General features: G+C 43.1%; 1 protein-coding gene across 1 annotated transcript in view; it reads right to left on the bottom strand.

The window, feature by feature from the left end:
• Nucleotides 1-1,298: 1,298 nt before the first annotated feature.
• ccser1 (coiled-coil serine-rich protein 1) overlaps nt 1,299-21,640 on the bottom strand; it is a 128,794-nt gene continuing 108,452 nt past the window's right edge. Inside the window, exon 11 of the mRNA XM_071907215.2 lies at nt 1,299-4,797. Within this exon, the coding sequence (XP_071763316.2) occupies nt 3,904-4,797 (894 nt within the window). The 3' untranslated portion in view covers nt 1,299-3,903. The remainder of the gene's footprint in view (nt 4,798-21,640) is intronic.

Raw genomic sequence — 21,640 nt, forward strand, 5'->3', positions numbered from 1 at the left:
CCTGAAATGCTTTTGGTAGCAGCTCCCACTACATTTGACATTAGTTTATGAAACCAAACCTTTGCTTTTTTCTTTTTAATCTCATATGCTCCTACAATGTGAACCCTGTTGTCGTTTTGGATACTTCAAAAATTACCTTAAAATAAATTTACATGAACAACAACAGGGCTTAATAATTTATGTACAATTATACAGTTCAACTTCATTATTTCACCAGTTCAAAGGAAAAATAATTATTAATTACTGACAGCATGTTGTCATTTAAAGACTAAGACACAGTATACTCTCTGGGATTGAATCATAATAATAATAATAACCACCATCATCATCATTATCATCACCATCATGATTAGGATCATCATCATCATCTACATTTTTAAGTGCCAAGATGTTTTTGGGAAACTTGTTCTGTGACAATAAACAGAAATAAGGCAGGGGGGGGAAAAATATCTTTCCTTCAAAGGGCCTGTAGTGTCTTAAATACACAACATGTGGCTAAGGACCATGGGAAATTGAGTTCTATGAGTCATATCCACTTCAAGATGGCGGAGCCTTGTTTGCCAGCAGTAAGATTCAATATCAATTCATCCCTCCAACCTGACAATCACTCCGAGGGAAAAAAAAATGTCTTTGTAAAACCTCAAGGCCACATTTCCACTGCCATCTTAGATTTTACTTTTCATGATATCTGACACCAACCAGAAGAAAACAAATGGCATCTGTCTTTCCTGTGGGTTTTGCTGTTTGGACAGTACCGAAACGATCACATCTGTTTCAAATATGGTGGAAAACTTGAGCTGGCAGCGCAAACGAAGCCAAATAGTCCCTCTTGATATTTCGGATGGTGCCCATATATTTTGACCAGGAACGTAAACATCCCTCATGAGGTCGGCCAGGGGGGGAGAACGCATCGTTTTTCTCTGCTTTACCCTCCACTTGTAAACAAACCAAGCAGGGAATGTTCAGTCTGTGATAGATGCACTGTATGACAATACAAGGTCTGGGTAAGTAGGTTAAGTGGAAAAGAGAGGGAGAGAGAGATAGAGGCAAAGGAGAGACATGGGACGCGAGAGAGGGCATGGGAGGATAAGGGAGGGGAAAAGAAGGTGAGAACAAAAGAGAGCGAGAGAGCTTGCATGCGATGGAGAAGGTAAGGATAAAGGGGACAGAGGGAGAAGGAGAGATGGAGGGGAAATAAGGAGACTGTATGGAACGAGGGGGGAAAAAAAGGAATAGGGGTAGAGAGAGAAATAACGAGTCGGGAGAAAGAGAGGACAGAGGGAAAAAACGGGGAGAAAGAGGAGATAGTGTTTAAGTGGAACAGACCGGAGGGAGACTGGTAGCTTTCACCAGTGGGAGTAAAGCTGTGTTCCTAAAGGCTTTCCTTCACCTCTAACAAGTCCTTGCCTTGGAGGTGTACACACGCACGCACGCACACACACACACACACACACACACACACACACACACACACACACACACGCACGCACATGCAGACACAATTTACACCACCTCCCTCCAGCCTGCTGTAGTTTAGAGCCAGACAAGGTCAACAACTTTCTCCTAAATCTAACATTTTTCCGCAGACATGGAACTCTGTGAACTTTTGCTCTGTACTTGGCAGCGGGGCAAACTCCCATCTCCCATCTAACATTACAACACTTGTTTATCCCACAGGAGCCCACAGGAATGAAGTTTGTTAGGCAGTTAGGCAGTTCCACACAGATAATGTATTAAACAGTGGCAGACTCTCTCCAAAACCCTTTCACGATTCGTTTTTTTTTTTTGTGGCTATGCATTTTGTGTTATGCAGTCCGGTTGTTCACAAATGTAAAAGTTGGTTTTGTCACATATTAAACGGTGACAGATTTTGTCCCACAACTCTGAACGATATTGCAGGACTCAGCAGGTCATGGCAGTTACATGGAAATCAATCTCATTACAAAAGTTATCATCACATGTCTTACTGTCCAAAACAGCGTATTGCTAGCCTTATGATACCATACACCATCTCATTAGCTCATTTTTATTCTTTAATTTAACCAGAACATTTGAGATGTGTAAGATAAAATAAGGCTAGCACATAAGGACTGGGTATCACTGGAAAATCCAGTTATGATGCTTTTACAAATTTGATACCTTTTTTTCCCCAATGTCTTTCTTTATGGAGTGAAAGCACATTTCATTTCATTATGTGATCAAGTAAACTATTTTCTGTGCAACATTTGTTCGTGTCATTTGCTTCTCTAAACAGAGTTAGTCTATGATTAGTCTATTGATTCCCTCGGTAAAAATGCTCACAGTGCCATAGAAAACCTGATATCCAATTGTAAGACACCAGCATTTTAAACATTTTACCTTTGAAGCCTCAAAATGGATATTGATACCAAAAATCAGCAAAGCACCAGCAGGTATCGCTGTTCAATACCCAGCCCTAAAGACGATTTGAAGGGTTTCATTCCAAAACACTATACTGTATATCCATTTTAGAAAAATTATCACCTGATGTTTGTCGCTCCATATTTAAAAAATCATGTTCCACATGATTACATCCTCTAAAATGTTTTTATTTTGTGAGTAAAAGTTTCAAGATTGCTAGTAACTTCAATAATATCTGATAGCTTTACTTTCATGCCAGCAATCATTTTGTCAGTGTAGGTGTCACATTTTTCAAATGATGGATGTCTCATTTTGGAATGAATCTCTTAATTTCTACTGATGTACTAATCTAACATCGGAGATACACATTGGTTCTTGTATACAACATGGGTAATATTCATGGGTAATATTGCAATATTCTGTTTCTACAAAACAATGTTCCAGTATTACGCCTACAGTACATCTATTGCCTTATTTTAAGTGAGCAGAAGGATAAACATTCGATTCTCAAACACTCTACAGTCAGGCTCATGTAACTCTTATCCAGCCATTACAGAAGTGAGGTCATGGCATGTTTCGATTCCCTTCTCCAAACACTGAGGTGAGAGTTGATACTGTTAACATTATTAAAAGACTGTAAAAGTTATCGTTCACCCCAAACCCACCTCTGTTGCGGTACAAAATGCTCACCTGTATTTTCCTTAATTTTTTTTTTTTTTTAAAAGCATGCAGTAAAAGGGTCATGGGTGTTAACATGAGCCTCTTAACTTGGAGGGAATGAAGAGTTGATCTGACATAGGATTTGGCAAAGTGAGAATATATCCTCAGGAGGGCAAATTATAGCATGTCACATAGTTCCATAAGCAGCACGTGTTTTTTACTGGTAAAAACCATACAATAAATTGATAAAAATAGGAGTCTTTTTTTAATACGCTTCAACACACACACACACATCTATATAACTCATCTCTTAGTTCCGCTGTAAATGCCCAGTTTGTGTAGATTCTGAAGTAGAGATATTGCAGGTGACAAAGCTGTGTGTGTGTTTGTCAGCACCTGTGTGTGTGTGTGCAAGTGGCTGTGTCAGTGTGTATGTAACAGTGTATGTGCGCATGCATGTGAGAGATTGTGTGTTCACTGTATGTGTGTGTGTGTGTGTGTGTGGGCGTAAGCAGATCTAAACTGTCAGCATCACATAACGTGGGAGTTCTGACAGACGGATGAGTGCCTTGTTAATGCTCACAGCCTGATGTGTGTGTGTGTGTGCGCTTGTGTGTGTGTGTGTGTGTGTGTGTGTTCAAGAGAGCAGATCTATCAGTGCTCTGACTACAAAATGTCAACAAAGGGATCGGTCTGAATTGTGCAGACTGACAAGTGTGACTGTGTGTGTGGAGGAGGGGAGTGAGACAGTCTAACACAGCAACACGTACTGAAGGAGTCTTTACATAAAGTCACACATTTCATCGTTCAAGTCAATGATATGGCTGCTTATGGTCGGGATGGAGTGCATGTTTTCGTGCGCCCTCAGCTGTCTCTTTGTGCCAGGGCTTGCAGTTCGGCAGTATGTAGCGAATGTTGGAGGAAGACATTTTTACGACTGTAACTATGCAGAGACAGCGGGCCTCGCGGCGGCTGTCCTAAGCGACCCGTAAACGTGGAGGAGGAGGAAGAGGAGGAGGAGGAGGCCGAGGAGGTGGAGGAAGGAGTGGGAGGCGGAGGGGAGGCTCGGTCGGACGATGAGATGCTGGGACAGGGGCTCCCTCTGCTCGTCAGACTGTGGAGGCTCGAGGAGGCGCTGGCCCCGACTCCCCCACCCACCGCTCGGGGGATCTGGCTGGGAGGAAGGTGCTCTCCTCCGCCTCCTCTCCTCGCCCCGCCTGAAAGACCCGCCCCTCCTCCTCCTCCTCCTCCTCCTCCTCCTCCTCCTGCTACCGGAGTTAAGGATTCGGAGGAGGAGGACGCCCCCTCCGGCTGCCTCGGGGAAAGCGATGGAACCGCGGGGGGATTAGTGGGTGCCGAACTGGAGGCCGGGGCTTGATTTGGACACGGGCCCGGGTGCGAAACGTGAAGTCGGGCCGGACCGGGAGGCGAGGCTTGGGCTGACGCTGCAGAAACGGCGGAGGGGAGGCTGGAGGAGCCCGGGGCTGGATTTGGAGCGACGCCCGAGGTTGAAGCTGGGGCCCGGGCCGAGGATTGAGCCAAGATCCCCAGAACCCCCTGGCAGTGGCGCTCCTCTCTGGCAGCGTGGCGCTCGGAGGCGGGGGGGCGGCCGTGCAGAGGAGGGTGGTGGTGCGGGAGGTGCTGGCTACAGAGGTCCCCTCCGAGTGCTGCCCCCGCACCCCGCACCACCCTTCTGTCCCTTAGAGCCAGGCTGCTGCTGCTGCTGCCTAGCCCTGCCCACCGGCCTGGATGGCTGGTCTGAGAGAGAGAGAGAGAGAGAGAGAGAGAGAGAGAGACAGAATGGCGGAGAGAGAGAGGGAAAAGGAGAGAAGGTGGGAGAGTGGATGGATGTTAGAAAGACTTTACAATTAACTTTGCTTTCTGTCTGTCAGTGAGAGTGTGTGTGTGTGTGTGTGTGTGTGTGTGTCTCTGTGTGTGTGTGTGTGATGTGTATCTGCGTTTTTTTCAAGAATAATTGACTGAATATGTCCCAAGGGAACGAGACAGCGGCAGACAGAGACAGGCAGAGACAAATAGAGAGAGAGACAGAGAGAGAGATAGAGAGAGAGATAGAAACACACAGAGAGAGATAGAGAGAGATAGAGAGAGAGAGAGAGAGAGAGAGACAGGAAGAGCTGTTGTGTGTTCAGTATAGATTGTTAATTGGGTGACATTTGGAGAACGATCTCTCTGGGCTCCTGCAGCTTGTTCTAATTGTTTCTAAACCAACCGGAACCCTGCTCACTAAAGAACAGACACACAAACGCATAGACACACACACACACACACGCACATACACACAAACAAACAAACACATACACACGCACGCAAACAGACAGAAATAATACAAGCCAACATGTGCATGAATGGAGATATGCACACAAAGGCACATACTATGCACAAATCCCCACACACACAGCAATGGGAACACACACACACACACACGCACTCACACACACACACACATACATACACACACAGCAGGGAAGATGGCACATAAAGCTAGATGGCAGAAAAGGGAGCCACCTGTTCTCTTTCACACTCCACTGCGCCCCTTATGCAACATATCCCCATCTCCCTCTCTCTCTCTCTCTCTTTCTCTCTCTCTCACTCACTCACTCACTCACACACACACACATACACAAAAAGAAAACCAAATTCACACTGGGACCCATTGTGCAGTGTTCACTAATATAACACAATCTCATCCGACACAGAACCTCATAGGAGAGTAAGCTGAGTTGACAGATGCAGAAGTAATGACTGTGTGTGTGTCTGTATCTGCGTGTGCATGTTTGAGTATGTGTGTTTGGGTGAATGTTTGAGTGTGTGTGTGTGAGCGTGTGCCTGTGTGTACATGTGTGTGAATGGATGTATGGTGAATGGATGTATGTTTATGCATACATCCACGCATTTGTTTTCAGGTCTGCTGGCTTTTGCATGTGTGAAAACGAGCATGCTCCTGTGTGTTTGTGCGTGTGCGCCGATGGCTGTTAAAAGTAATGTGATTATGGCTTCAAGGCTGTCTGACAAAAATGTGGTGTGAGTGGTAGAAATGTAATTAGCCAGAGCGGCGCTAACTGAATAAGTCTAGTTTAAAGGTGGCAACGCTAATTCAATTCAACAGTTTCTTTTCACAATCTAACACTGTCAACCTGAGATTCTATTAAAGGAGGGAAGGGAGCGAGAGGGGGGGGGGAGACAACAGAGAAACAGGAAGGGAGAGGGTGGGGGAGAATGTGTCTGTGTGTGTGTGTGTGTGTGTGTGTGTGTGTGTGAAAAATTATGCTTATTGGACAGAGAAATGTTAATTGCTAAAGCTGAGATATATAATTGCTCAAAGTGTCACAAGCACTTAAAATATGGCAGTAACAGTGTAAACACTACAAGATGATACAAAGCCACTGAAAGAAAGAGTTTGGTTGGGTTGTACTATGGGCGCCATGTTTCTGTCTGTCTATCTATCTATCTATCTATCTATCTATCTATCTATCTATCTATCTATCTATCTATCTATCTATCTATTGTATCTTGCTCCTGGTGGAAGCTGACCAGACAAACTCCCACAGAGAGAGGGAGATTAAGGAGAGAGCCAAAAGGCCACCACAACATTGCTCCAGATGGCAGCTGCGACATCAAGTGAAAGCAAACGATACATATTAAAAAACTGGGATTACCATAGTGCCGACTATAGTTCCTAAATAATGACAGCCTCTCTGCCATTTTGGTAAGAGGTTTTTATATATTGAAATTCAATATATCGCAATACAAAAATGGGACAATACGTATCGTGGGGCAAAAAAGCGAATCTTGATATCAGCTACATTTTACTTTGCTGTAGTAATCACAAATGAGAGGGCTTGCCCATCACAATTTCACAAACTCTCCATCCAAATTTTTTTGCAGTTTCTAATGACATTTTTTAATTGTTACATTCTAGCAACCCAATGCCATTGGTAGAAAGATTTGTGTCTCAAAAATAAACATAATTCTGCAGTCATACTTTGTTGTAATTGAACTTTTATTTATTACATCGTATAGTGGTTGTATTGAATTGTGAACCCCATATCGTGTATCGAATCATATCGTGAGATAAACATATTGTCCCATCCCTAGTCTTTTGTGATGTACAGTGAGCTTCATTCATATCCGGCCAGCAACACACAGGTCATTTGGCTCTGTACTTTTATTATGCTGGATGTTAAATGGCATGAGGGTAAAGTGTCAGCTTTATTTTTAGGGCATATTGGGTTGAAAGTTAAATAATTCCAATCCTTTTTGTACATGGTCCTCCCTTTCATGAATGTCTGGACAGATTGAGATTATATTCAATGAAGTAGTCCTTTTTCATACAGTTATAAGAATGTAGTAGTAGTCACACACTGTAGTCGAAAAATTATTTCGGTGCAATGACTTCTGAAAGTTTCCAACCCCTGAACATCACCAGACTCTTAATATCTAACTGTGAGGTGCTATTTCTAGCTTTTTTGCATTTCAAAGTATGAAAGGATTCTATGAGGATTAAACTGTGACTGTGCTTGGCTCCAATTTAGTCTGAGGCAGTGTGGGGTACATGGTTGGGATAAATATGAGAACAAGTAAACAAGGGTCTGAGAAGAAGTAAATAAGAACCAGTGAACAGGGTCAATCTTGCTTAGAACCTTTCTGCTCCTGTTACTGACTTCAAGACTAGGAAGTACAACTTCAGCAGTTATTTTTCTACTTATTTTGAACAGGAAAATGTCTTGAAAATCGTTTATCCTATTGCTTACCACAACCATGTACTCCATATTACCTCTGATGATGTTGATGGGACTCAGACACCTAGAAGTCACTGCATATTAAGAATTGTTGACAAAAAACTAAAAGATGACTACTTGTGTTAATGCAATCTTAATCTGCCCATACTGCATCTCTCTGATACTTTTAATCCCCCAACTGTAGAGAAAAATGACAACAGTTCTTCATGTTCATTCGATATGGGTTTAAAAAATTTAAGCCAGTCTACAATTAAAAGCTAACAGTCATTGTGTCCTTTCATGTCCAAAGTTAAAAAAAACAAAACAGTGCTCTGCCAAAAACATCAAACAGTATGTCGCTGTCTAAATAGCCTACTTAAAGAGCTCAGGGAGCGCGTCTCTGCTTTCTAATGGGCTCTAATGGGTGGATAAACACTACTAGACTTCTTGCTGATTCCTTGATCTAATTAAGAGCAGAGAGAGTTTCTATTCCAGACAGATTTTCTACATAGGGGCGCTGCGAAAAAACATGAGGGAATAGTAATGGTGTTGGATTTCCATCATGGTTGTGTAGGTTTGTGTGGGACGGCGTAATTAGGGCTAAATTGCTAATCTAACCAAAATCTTGTAGTATTTTTCCACCCTCAGATATATGAGAAAACAACAGAAGGTAAGGCGAGAACAGCAAGATACAAATTGGCGGCCCCAGACAACTTCGAAAGAAATAATTACCAGACACCATATAACAAGTTGGTTGTAGAGACATATGCTCAATATCAAAGGGACGTGTCTGTTGCAAGTTGGGGAAAAAAAACCCATCAAAACTGGGGTAAAAGCTGGGGCGGAGTGTTTATGTGTTTGTGTGTGTGTGTGTGCGTGTGTGTGAGTGAGAGAGATATAGAGACACAGAGAGAGAGAGAGAGAGAGAGAGAGAGCAAGCAAAATGAAGGGAGGGAGCAAACAAGAGATGAAGAGAAAAAGAAGACAGAAGAAAATGAGCAAGACAGGTTAGAAAGTGATTAACAGAGAGATGAAGATAGAGAGAGAGAGAGTGAGAGAGTGAGAGAGTGCGAGAGAGAGTGAGGGAACGAGAGAGAGAGTGAGAGAGAGTGAGAGATAGAGAGAGAGAGAGGAAGTAGGACTGATTTACAAACTCAGGTGTCCTTTCTCAAGTACACACTCTGCGGCAAGCAGGCTGCCTCTCAGCCAGCGACAGAACGGCCTGTGTGTGTGTGTGTGTGTGTGCAAACACTCTGGAGAGTCTCTTTCCCACATGCACACACACACACACACACACGGTCCTATAAATACACATCCACACTCTGAATCTTCCTCCTTCTCAAACATACACACACACGCACACAAAAACAAACACACTCCTCCACATTCTGGATCCTCCTCCTCCTTGAACGTATACACACACACGCTTGCACACATGCACGCACGCACGCACGCACGCACGCACGCACGCACGCACGCAGGCACACACACACACACACACACACACACACACACACACACACACACACACACACACACAGAGGTACCCCCATGTAAATCAGAGTGATTTAAGGGGGCCCTCTCCTGCAGTCTTGGTTTTTATTGGGCAGTGAAGAACACAGCAATGTGGTAATGGCAGAGTTTGCATAAAAGCGCTCTCTAAAACCCTAAAACACTCGCATACAAAGTTTTGCTGTAATCTGTCCAGGTGATTTTTATATAGGAAGAGGAGAGGAGAGGAGAGGAGAGGAGAGGAGAGGAGAGGAGATGGAAGATTTATTTAATCGCTTTTCTTCCCAAACATAGTATCATAGAAAACAAAACAGATTACAGCACAGCTGAGTGTAACACAGGCACAGTGTACACTAACTACTCATTTTGTAATTGTCATCAATTACACAACATACTGTAGCTTGGTTCAGCAGCACAGTATTCCTGCAGCGGTGCACCCACGCATTTCATTCTAATGAAAGCCATGGGGCTGAAATGCATTGGACACCAAAACTTTCAAACTCTTCACGATAAGATAAGAGAGTTAAAAGTTTTTAAATGCGAGTTCTTTGGATTCTATGACACCCACACACTCTTTGGACAAAGTAATGGTGTAGTTCTTTGGAAGAGTGTTGGGTGCAGATACAATAACTGTGGTACACCCACACAGATGGTACTCCTATTGAAACTATAATGAAAAACATTTTCCAACTGTGATGCGTGAGTCCAAGCCATCCCACCTCTTCTAGTCTACCTTCAAATTAAGCAAAGACCCAAATTGTGTTCATTTTATCTTGCCTTGGGGAGCCGAGCTCATTAAACCATATTGATACTCTTGTTATGTGGGGACCCACTAGACACAGGCCCCGCGAGCCTTTTTGGGTCCCGACCCACAGTTTATGAACATCACTATCCGCCCAAATAACCTTATAACAAAGCAGTGTTCATGCTGTACCAGCGCTGTACTTTGGTCTGCTTCAGTTTTCACAGAAGAAAGGAGAATAGAGAAGAAAAGTACGATAGACAGAAAGAACCAAAACAAGCAGAGAATCCGGACGTCAATACTATGCAATCTCACAGCACTCCAACCATCTCTTCCTCTGCCTTTACCCAGAAAGACTCATTTAATATACGTACTGTGGGTGTGGTGCGTAGGGCTGAGTCTCCCACATCAACTAAAGGCAGTTTGCTGGATAAATCTGTGATGAGCTAGTCAAAACAAGGGGTTAAACTTGTATGAGTCTGGCGTCTCAAGGCCATAGCATACCTTTACTCTGAATTTGCTGTTTTTCGTCAATACACAAACCCCTTAGGTATTGAGTCTACTGTACAGCCTGTACAGCGTCCTTTCCTCTCTGAAACTCTCTAGACTTTGTTGCTCCGTCTTCCATCTCTGTCTCCCTTCTTCATTCCTCTATATAACTCTCCCAATCCCCTACCTCTTTCTCACTCTCCACCTCAGTTCTCTCTCTGTTCTCTCTCTCTCAGTTCTCTCTTCTCTCTCTACTTTCCTTTCCTAAACTCCAATCCTTGTCTCATCTCGCACCTTCTTCCCTCCCCTTTTGACTTCCCTTCTCCTCTCATCACTCACCTTCTCCTCCCCTCTCTCATTTCTCTTGTCCCCCCCCCCTCCTCCCCTCCCTCCTTCTTTCTCTCCTGGTTACGTAACGCAAAGGATTGATGGTACGCTACTGCAGTCTGGAGACCACAGAGAGAGAGAGGGAGAGAGAGAGATAGCGAGACTGAAGAAGTGGAGAGTGGGGGGTGGGGCAGAGATGCAGAGAAAGATGGAGAAGGAGAGAGGACCAAAGTTGTAGCTTGTGTCTCTCCAGCTGTCATTCCAGCCCACACTGCAGCAAACTGCCAACCAGCCAGCTAAGCTGTCACATCCAGGACCTTTCTGCTATAGGCACACACTGACACACTGAGAGGCAGGACACTAATGTGGGGTACAGCTAACCGGCTCATGGTGCCCCCAATCTTCAACACAGTCACTGTACCATTGCATTGCATCTACTCTTTAGATTAGGCTGATGTTACATTGCAGCCAAACACAGAGACCTGCTGTAACCCACAAATACCATGCTGGGTGGTGTGTCTGTAACTTGATAAATATTTAGACTTACAATATCTCAGACAGGGCTACTCTACTGCATTTTCAATGTGGCTAAAGGCCTGAATATATTACAATATTTGAGACTGAGTCATCTCTCCGTTATTTCACTACAAGGAAATCAGCTAAGAAAACAAACTTATTTACAGCAACAGCCTGGGGGAGTAGTTGCAAAGTTACACATAAACCCACACATGCACGATTGCACACACACATGCACAAACACACACTTGGGAGCTGCAACTGCAGTCTACTGTTGTTGGTCACTGAACAGGCCCACTTGAACAGGTGGGGGTTAAGTACCTTACTGAAGGGCTCATCAACCACTGATGCCAACTTGGCAACTCTGTCCCTAGATTTAGCGACTTCCAGACCCCCCGGCAACTTTATTTCTCAAAAGCAACTTGCAACAAATTTAGCTGCTTTGCTACTTTTTCCATTGGAAAAAATGTTAATGTGTTGATTCCCAGAGCATTTGGCAAAACATTTTTTATGGTGCATGTACTATTTGCACTAGGCTAATTGTTTGTCTTTCCAAAAGAGGTCTGATTCACAGCTCTTCCCATACACAGCATAAGCCCTTCTCCCCACTAAGAGCCTGGGGAGAGCAGGATTGGTATAGCAACTATATTCATAATGCAAATTAGCATATTATGTCATCTAGCGACTTCTAGCGACCTTATGAGCATCCAATAGCCACTTTTCCTGAAAGAGTTGGCAACACTGACATCAATGGTATTGAGAGGCAGACTGACACTAAATATATTTAGATATGGTAAATAAGTGTCATAAGGGAAAGAGATGAAGGTCAGAAAAAATTAAGATTCCATTAAAACAAAAAAATCGAAACTATCCTGCACCACCATTTCCAATGCCATGGTTTCAGCCGTGTGTGTGTGTGTGTGTGTGTGTGCGCGTGCGTGCGCATTGTGTGAGTATCAGTGGGATAAGCTAGCCTGTCTCTCTTCTCAGGCTTGATTCACATAGGAACAATGAGGCTCACTTGTATTCTAGCTGACTAGTCAGCATTCCTTCTTTTTGTCAGATTCATATAGCTATGGTCCAGTGCAGATAGCTACTAGCTATCTGGGTGTATTTCAGGCTAGTTAGCTCACTGGGTCCAGTAATACTACTGGTGGGACATTGTCTCTCTGAGTCAGGCAATTTGGAGCACAGCACACCACACAGACAAGCTGGCTAACTGGCTAATTCAACAGCTTGTTGTCACATCGTGTCAATTCCAATTTTAGGTTTTACTAAACAACCCAGCCAGACCAGTCTGCTGGCTAGCCTTGCTGTCACTCTACATACCGCACTGCCATTCTCTCAAGGCAAACTTGAGGCATCAAAATAAGGCCCTAAGTTATATGATACAATTAGCCTTGATATATTACCACATTTGCCTTGAGTGGCTTGGTTCACCAACTCTTTTTGATCTGCCCATTCTGTGATTGCTGGTGAAAAGTCCTATCAGCCAAAACCAACACTGATGTTGCTACTTGATGTAGCCAGCAACTAATAATACAGCAATGAGAAAGTGCAGCAGATTTTGTTCTTGAGTGGAGTACACTTCCTCTTTCAATCAAACAATCATGGGTCAGTTTCTAGATGTTGCCCGTCTTTAACTGGCTGTGCACAAACTGTCAATGTTTGCATTCAGAAATTTACCAACCACTTAGTCCTACATTCACCTCAATCTCTGACTGGAAACGATATCCCAAATCTCTCCTTGCTAGACTAAGACTGAGAATACTGAACTGGGGTCTGACCAGTGATCTTAAATCACTACAATACTTCTACTGACTGTAGAAGTTGAGAAGCCCATAGCCCCAGGACTTCAAAATCCTCCCAGAGTGAAAAAGGCAGGCAGGCAAGTATCGAAGCCAGTGCCACGCTGTGGCCAGGAGGCCTAATGAGGTTTTTTGAGCAGCTCTGATGGGCATGGATGCTGAGTGCCTGGCATTGCTCATCAACCACCAGCCCGAGCAGGTCTGCGTGTGTATGTGCATGCACATGTACGTATGTGTGTGTGTGTGTCTGTGTGCGTGTGTGTAATCATGGCGAAACTCATCGACCACCAGCCTGTGCCAATATGCTTCGTGAACGTTGCCCAGAACTGCAAGAGCAGAGGGATGGAAAAAGGAAAGTGAGTGAATGAGTGAAGAAGAGGGAAGGGACTGAGAGACCATGAAGAGACGACAGAGGGAGAGGGGAGGAGGAGAGTACAGCAAAGTAAAAAAAAAAAGAGAGGAGGGGGAGCAGCAGAGGGACGAGAGGATGAAAGAGTGAGTGGGTGAAAAAGATGAGAAACAGAGGGAGAAGGATAAAAGAACCAGGGAGGAGATAAACAATATAACAAGGAGAACAGAAGGGGTCAAAGAAATAAGGGGAGGGGAGGACACACAGGTAATGCTGAGGTAAAAGAACAGAGGAGTAGAGGAGAGGACGGGAAGAGGGTAGACAGGTGGATGAGGGGAACAACAGGAGACAAAGTGAGAGAGTGAAAGGTGACAGAGCAGAAGAAAGTTACAGAAGATGAAAGAGAGAGATAATTAGAAAGCTAGAGGCAGGGATAAAGGGAAAATCAGAGAGACGGAGAGTGTGAGATGTAGCATCATTGAAAGGCAAGAATGGCTTGAGACTTTTGGTTATGGCGGACGGGTGCCTCTGACTTGCCAACCAACTTCATTTCTAAAAACTAAAATTCTGCCCGATATACAAATTTAAATACTAAATATTGAATGCTGTAAGTCGCTCTTCGATCATGACCCCACTCCCAGAGAGTCCAAAAAAACAACCTAATAACACGAAGAGGGCACAAACAACTTACAGTTACAGTCCTATGCCTGATGATAATGATAACAATAACTGATAATAATAACTTGAAACTGTAAATTCATTGAAAACAGACTTCTCTGCACAAATTAATGAAGTTCCTTGAATAGTATCAAGGAACATGTCAACAGGAGGCTAATGGAAGTTGAGACTCCCATTTCCCAGGATACAGTGAAGCAAATGGAAGGCAGAATCATAACTGTGGAGCAGAACATATCCACACTCATCTTGGATATCGTGGATAGGAATGGCTGCCAGAGGCCCTCAGCAAAGGGGACTTTCCAACAAAAATCATCCTGGGCCGAGCCTACAGACTTCCAGGTGGGCACCCAACAAACTCCTCTAACGCCAAACCAAGAATCATCACTGTAAAATTTAAGTTATATGGACAAAGCTTTTTTTGTCTTTTTGAATGCAATGTATAATAGAAAATGGTAGCAATCAGGTTACTTTAAGTTAAGCAGCATGGTAATTTCTGACCACTCATTACTAACAGTCAATTATGAAGCAACTTTGTATGCTTTGTAAGCTTTAAAGAATCTCATATTGACACTTATTTTGAAACAAACACTGCTCAAACATCTCCATACATAAGATGGGAAGGCTTTAAGGCTTATATGAGAGGACAAATAATTAGCTTTACTAGCAGCAAGTCAAACAAGTTATGTTTACAGTTAAAAAAAATTGGAGAGGGATAAAAAAAACTAGAGCAAATTAATATTGAATGACAACAAATAAGTGAAACGATAAGTGAATTAGCAATTCAGAGAGCACAATTTAATGAAATATTACGCAATTTCAATCAGGTAGACTACTTATCATTCATGCTTTCTCTTTACCCAATCAGAGTTGGTGAACACTTTCCCTCTTTTCCAGAGAACCAATCAGAGTTAGCCGTCACTTCCCTCTCTTTTTCAAAGAACCAATCGTCTAAGTGACGGGAGTATATACACGTCACCTACTATGCTATCTTTTTTTTATTTTAGGCATTTTATGCTTTATTGACAGAAATAGTGTGAGAGAGACAGGAAGGTATGGGAGAGAAAGAGGGGAGGACATGCAGCAAATGACTGCGGGCTGGATTCGAACCCGGGTCGTCATATAAGGACTGAGCCTTATATGGTACACGCTCTACTCGGTGAGCCACTGGGGCGCCCCACCTACTATGCTATTGCCCTTCTCTCAGATCTATGCCGTATGCTGCTGTCATTTCAGCCGCTGTGCTTACCTTCGTCCCTCCACCACCCCATCACCACCAATGTCCAGGCTCCAGAGGAACTCCGCAGGGGGACATCCTAATTCCTACGTCTATCCCGGACGTACTCCTAACTTCACGAATGGGAGGAGTTCCTCCAGGGATCTTACGCCAAAGTTTACATCTTGTTTCATGTCATGAATAAAGTTTTCATTCGAGCATTCATCCTAGTCTCTCCTGACTGAAATAAGACACTAGCAAGCTGAAATAGACTGTAACAGTACTACAATGATCAAGGAGTGAAGGCAGAGAATCTTTTAGCATGGCGGATTAAATCTGAGCAATATGAGAGGGAAATCAATGAGAATTAACTTTAGATTTATTCATCAGTTGAGATCCTAACTAAAAACATTATATCTGATCCCGTTCCTTTTCGTCGTAGTTGCCAAAAAAGTTGCACTCTTTCGTCACTGTTGTTTGTTTTAGCAATATAACCATTTGCAGTGGCTGTCAGAACAAATCCTCATGTCAGAGGAATCAAAACGGAGGACTTTGAGAATGGGATCGCCCTCTATGCGGATGATGTGGAGCTTTCTATGTTTAATCTGGCACAATCGATCCCAGCACTATCATGTCTTATCAAGACCTACAGTATGTATTCTTGTATTCTTGGGGTATAAAGTAAACAGCACTAAGACATCCACTCTGTATTTAAAGTCTTGAGAGGCTTAAACCCCTATCCACACCACATTCTGTAATTCTCCGTTGGGTTTCAAATACTAAGATTATGGATTTATACAACGATAAGAGGCTTTTAGCATTTGAGGAATTGAAGCAGAAATACAATATTTCCAACACGCTTTTCTTCAAATACATGCAGATAAGGAGTTTTGTTCAGAACAACTCTCTCACCAAACTGCCTCTTTCTTCTCTCGAAAGGGCAATAAAAAACTATTTTTATGGAATAGACCAAGTGTTCATTCTGTACTCTTTCTTTTTCTTGTTTTGAAATTCCAAAGATGTGTCTGACAACAAAAGACTCGCTTGGAGTCACGATATTGATGAGGAAATATGTAAAACAGATTGGAAGGTTGACCTGGCAGCTGCATGAGAGAGATGTTTGTTTGATTTAGAGATGTGAGTTGGCACAGTGTCCTCTCAGTGTGTCATTTTCACAATTGTTTGCTCTGTGATAGCTATACTTGCTATTTTTTACGTGATGAAGTACATGGTAGTGTGCAAGTGCTTGTGTAGGGGAGGGGCCATTCAAAAATCTGAGTCTGAAAGATAGCAATAAAGTAGGGGACTTGAGAGAATAAGAAAGAAAGATAGGTAGATAGATAGGTAGATAGATAGATAGATAGATAGATAGATAGATAGGAAGAGGGTGAGAAATAGTAAGACACAGACTATGCAGATGGTAGTTATGACAGTGCAGTAGGGGATTGTCAGTGAGCTAGAGTATGTGGGAGAGCTTAGGAATTGTAGCAGTAGTGGTATGTGTGTGTGTGTGTGTGTGTGTGTGTGTGTCTGTGTCTGTGTGTGTGTGTGTGTGTGTGTGTGTCTGTGTCTGTGTGTGAGAGAGCAGAGGGGCTTGTAACACAATGATGAGCACTGATGGAGCATAAAGCTGATGGGAGCCAGAACTCTTTCTCTGTGTCTGTGTACATCAAAGCCTCCCCCAGACGCAGCAGCACACACGCGTGCACAAACTGATTACACATGCTCATACACACACACGCAAATACATGTGCTCATAGCAAGTACACACCTACTGTCTCAAAGTACACCACAAACACACACACAGACACACACACAAGTATACACAAGTCTTATAACCAACAGTTATACATACATAGTCTCACTGTACAGCACGCACGCACGCACGCACGCACACGCACACACGCACACACACACACACACGCGCACACACACACACACACACACACACACACACCACACACACACAGTGCTACCATACTGTCAGTGGCGCAGCAGATAAGCTGCTTTGCTGGTTTCTCATCTTGTTCTGTGTGACAGCCTAAGAGACCTGAAACAATACAGGAAATCTGAGAGGTGGGGGTGAGAAAGGGAGGAAAATATAGATTGAGAGAGAAGAGAAGAGAAGAGAAGAGAAGAGGAGAGGAGAGGAGAGGAGAGGAGAGGAGAGGAGAGAGGAGAGAGGAGAGGAGAGGAGAGGAGAGGAGAGGAGAGAAGTAATAACAAAAGAGAAAAAAAAAGAAAATAGAAATAGAGCTTCCATCAGATAGCATTGCAGATGTCTGGGAGGCCTGATGATAATGTTGCAGCTGCCACAGGTGTCATCACAATGAAAACAACTGACTGCCCTGCTGCACCCACACTCCACTCAACAAGACAGAGAGAGGAGAGAAGAGAGGAGGGGAGAGGAGGGGAGAGGAGAGGAGAGGAGAGGAGGGGAGAGGAGAGGAAAGGAGAGGAGAGGAGAGGAGGGGAGAGGAGAGGAGAGGAAAGGAGAGGAGAGGAGAGGAGAGAAGAGGAGAGGAGAGGAGAGGTTAAGTGGGTTGAACTGCAGCTGCATAAGTGAGACAGAAAAGAGTGACAGAGGCAAGGAGAGTACTGTGAACCTAAGTGCACTAACGTCACCCACCTACTGGTGCCAAAAGTCAGCCATCACTGCCTACAGTTTTCACAAACAGTTAAAACAGAGAAGACAGGAGGAGAATGGAGAATGGAGAATGGCAGTGTGATGGGGTAAGCTATGGCAGGCTCTGCAGGGCAAGGGAATGAGAAATACTCTCCGCTCCCTCAACAACTACAGCCAAGACACATTTAAGCAAGATACTTAACCCCCAGCTGCTCCAGTGGAGCTGCTCAGTGGCCAACAGTAGAAGACTGTGTTTGTACTGGGCAGCTCCCAGGTGTAACTGTTTGAAGCAACACATTGCTGAAAAAGAGAAAATGTGCTCAGTCTACATTCTCTGTGTAATATCTGGAAAAAAATCCAAATCAGTATGTTGGGTGTGACAACATATCACTACTATATCATTACTGTATCTGGCCACAATAGCTATAGTTCCTGCTCCACTTGAAATTAGTTTAATGCATTGATGTGAAATTAGTGGGTAATTACTTTTCCTTCATCTCCCTAATTATGCGCTAATGTATTTCTCCACAAGAAATTATCAAGATTGTAGTCTCAGAGAATTCACCTTAATCTTGTTAGAGTGAACAAAAAAGGATTTTAATAATTTAATAAACCGCAGTACAGCTGTCCCACACCAATTTAGAAGACTGCAGTGAAAATCCCACATCGCATCATCAGGTTTTGTCACACCACCTCAGTCACAAGAGAAATTATGTTAGGGCAACTATCTGGAAAAAAAAAAAACACACACAAAACAAACAATCAAAAAAGGGACAACAAAACACTATTCTATTATCCTAATCTGCCAATAATCAGCATAGCACTGATGTAGATTAAGTAACAATGAATGTACGCTGACTTAGTGGACTCTTAATTTTTTGTTCGCTTGATCTTTTGTGTGTTTCAGCTTTTCCGTGCAGCTGCAATGATTCAGAACCAGAAAAGCTATACACAAATCACCATAAAATCACCATGGATCCACACTGTCTGAAAAGATGGTCTCTTATTCGTCACCATGGAACAGCACGACAAAGGGTTACTTGAGGACATCAAACATTAGTGTCTTGGCTTTCTCCTTTCTAGTTTTGAGAGAGATTTGTTCATGTTCCCAAATCTGGATTGAAAATTTCAAGATTAAAGGAATATTTGAGTTCTGTTTGAAGGTGGATTTTCTTTTTCACCAGAGGAGGAAAAAGACATTAAAGTGAAGCCAAAAACTGATTCCGGAGTCTCGCAGCCTACAGTCGGGACAGTGAGGAGACAGAAGGAGACAGGTAGGCTAAGAGACAGTGCTGCAACACCACAGGGGCTTTCTACTGCTGTTGCTGTGAGCTCAACACACACACACACACACACACACACACACACACACAAATGCACGCGTACACACACTTGTCTATACCTCTTAGAGTGTTGAAGTAAACTGCTACAGAGAAAGTGACGTGTACAGTAGCAGAGGACCTGCTCTGGGTTCAGTTCAGTGATCTGCTCAACCAGAAGCTCTAACTACTGTTTGATTACTGTTAAACTGTACCAAGAAGGGGTGTAGCATCACTGTCATAAGCATAAATGATTAAATGCAGCCATTTTTCTTGAGCAAAGGTTTTAGGTAGAGCATAAATGTGTCTATAAACATAAACTCTGCTACGAGAAGCTCAGTGGGATTGCCACTGTACAGCTCCTGGAAAGAATCCAGAAACACATCATTTTTCCAAATGAGACACATTTTCCAAATGAGGTTGGACAGGGAAAATGAGTTTGCACAAGTTATTTTGTTCTAATTATGTTTTAATGAACTATTTTTGCTCTGAATAATTGAATCTTTTGTCATATAAAAGCCGCAGAGATCATTAGCCTACATTCTACATTGGTATTGTCATTGTTTCTGCTCTGTGTCCCATTTTTAGCCTTGTTGGGACTTGTTATATGCAGATACATTAAAAGATAGCATTTAAATCACTGCTCTGGTGTAGCACGTAGGGTGGCCACGGACCAACAAATCTCACTGGGATGATTATCTAGACAGCTACTGAGAGCTAGAGTACAGCAGCTACTATATCAACAAATCTGAGCAAAAAAGAGTTGAATGATTTTTGAATACTTGGAAAAACATAATGTGTGTTGCATTCATCTTAATGTACAATTAGAGAGAACTTAGAATATGAGACTGGTTAAGTGGGGTTTGAAGATAAATCAAGCACATCTTATCCTGTTCAAATACGCAAACAAATATTCAAGTAAGAAATAGAAACTCAAGTAATAAGTATGGAATAATGTCACGCCATGTCGGGGTCTTGATTCACCCTGTTGGCTTATTTTGTGTACATTATCCCACATATTACACAGCTACTTACAAGACAATCATCTGACACAAAATATTTATTTCAACTCAATATTGCCGTTTCTACTTGATCTTTGAGTTTACCTGACTACTCTATTGAGATTCCACCCTTGTACCCCTTCCACCCCACACACTTACTTTTAACAAGGTAACTTGAATCTTCCACTAGCTAGCTTAATGCTTCCACAAGCAATATGAATTGTAGAAAATGTGAAATGGAAAAATCAAAAACAATCTTCACTGCAGGCATTTCAGACATACGCAGTTCAACAAGGACCTAATGAAAATCCTCCAGTCTCATGGATCACTTAACTTCCTTTAGGTTGCAAATTGTGTTTTCATATTGGATGCCTCACAGGTTTAGTCAAACAGCACAACTCAAGTGACTGAAAATATATTTTCAACTCCATTGTGGCCAAGGTATGGGACTTTAAGGTTTAGGTGACTTAGAAAGATATGAGAGAGAGATAGAGATAGAGAGAGAGAGAGAGAGAGAGAGTAGAGCTTCTCCTTCATGGCGCCTTGGAGTGGATCTATAAACTGTCACTCCTGGCCTATGTGTGTGTCTCTGTGTTGTATGTGCGTGTGTGTTGTGTGTGGGTGCTTGTGCAGTGTGTGCTTGCATCTGTGCGTGTGTCTACATATGTGTGTTATGAGCGTGCGTACGTGCACATGCCTGAAGGTGTCATGTCTCATATCTCTGAGCACCTGGGGGCCTTGAAAGCCAAGTCCAGCACTGTCTGTCTGTCTATCACTGTCTCTCTGTCTGTCTCCTGCCTTGCCAAACAGCAGCAGAGAGAACACAAGGAGGAAAGAGACACAGGAGCAACAAAGAGAGAGGAGAAGAAAGAGGATATGAGTTTATGTGCATACAGCACTTGTGTGAGACAAAGAATGAGAAGAGAATGGAAAGACAGAGAAAGAAAGAGAAGATTCATGTTGTGATTAATTATCCTCATTGTATCTTCTCTGCCAGCCTAGAAAAGAGCTGAGGAAAGTAACTATAGGAACCAGAGGTGTGCACATAGACACACATACACACACACACACACACACACACACACACACACACACAAACGTGTGTGCAAACCCACACACAAAATCAACAGGACTTAGGGCAGCAATGTTTCATTCAAGTTCATTAAATTCCCCTGAAGTTCTGATGACGGGGACAAAATAACGCTCTGAAAAATTGCAGCTAATATTGAAAAGAAGGTTGTCAGCCTCACAGTTTATGAGGCTAATTGTACACACTGACTGT

This window comes from Centroberyx gerrardi, chromosome 8, assembly GCF_048128805.1.
Source record: "Centroberyx gerrardi isolate f3 chromosome 8, fCenGer3.hap1.cur.20231027, whole genome shotgun sequence".
Taxonomy (NCBI): domain Eukaryota; kingdom Metazoa; phylum Chordata; class Actinopteri; order Beryciformes; family Berycidae; genus Centroberyx; species Centroberyx gerrardi.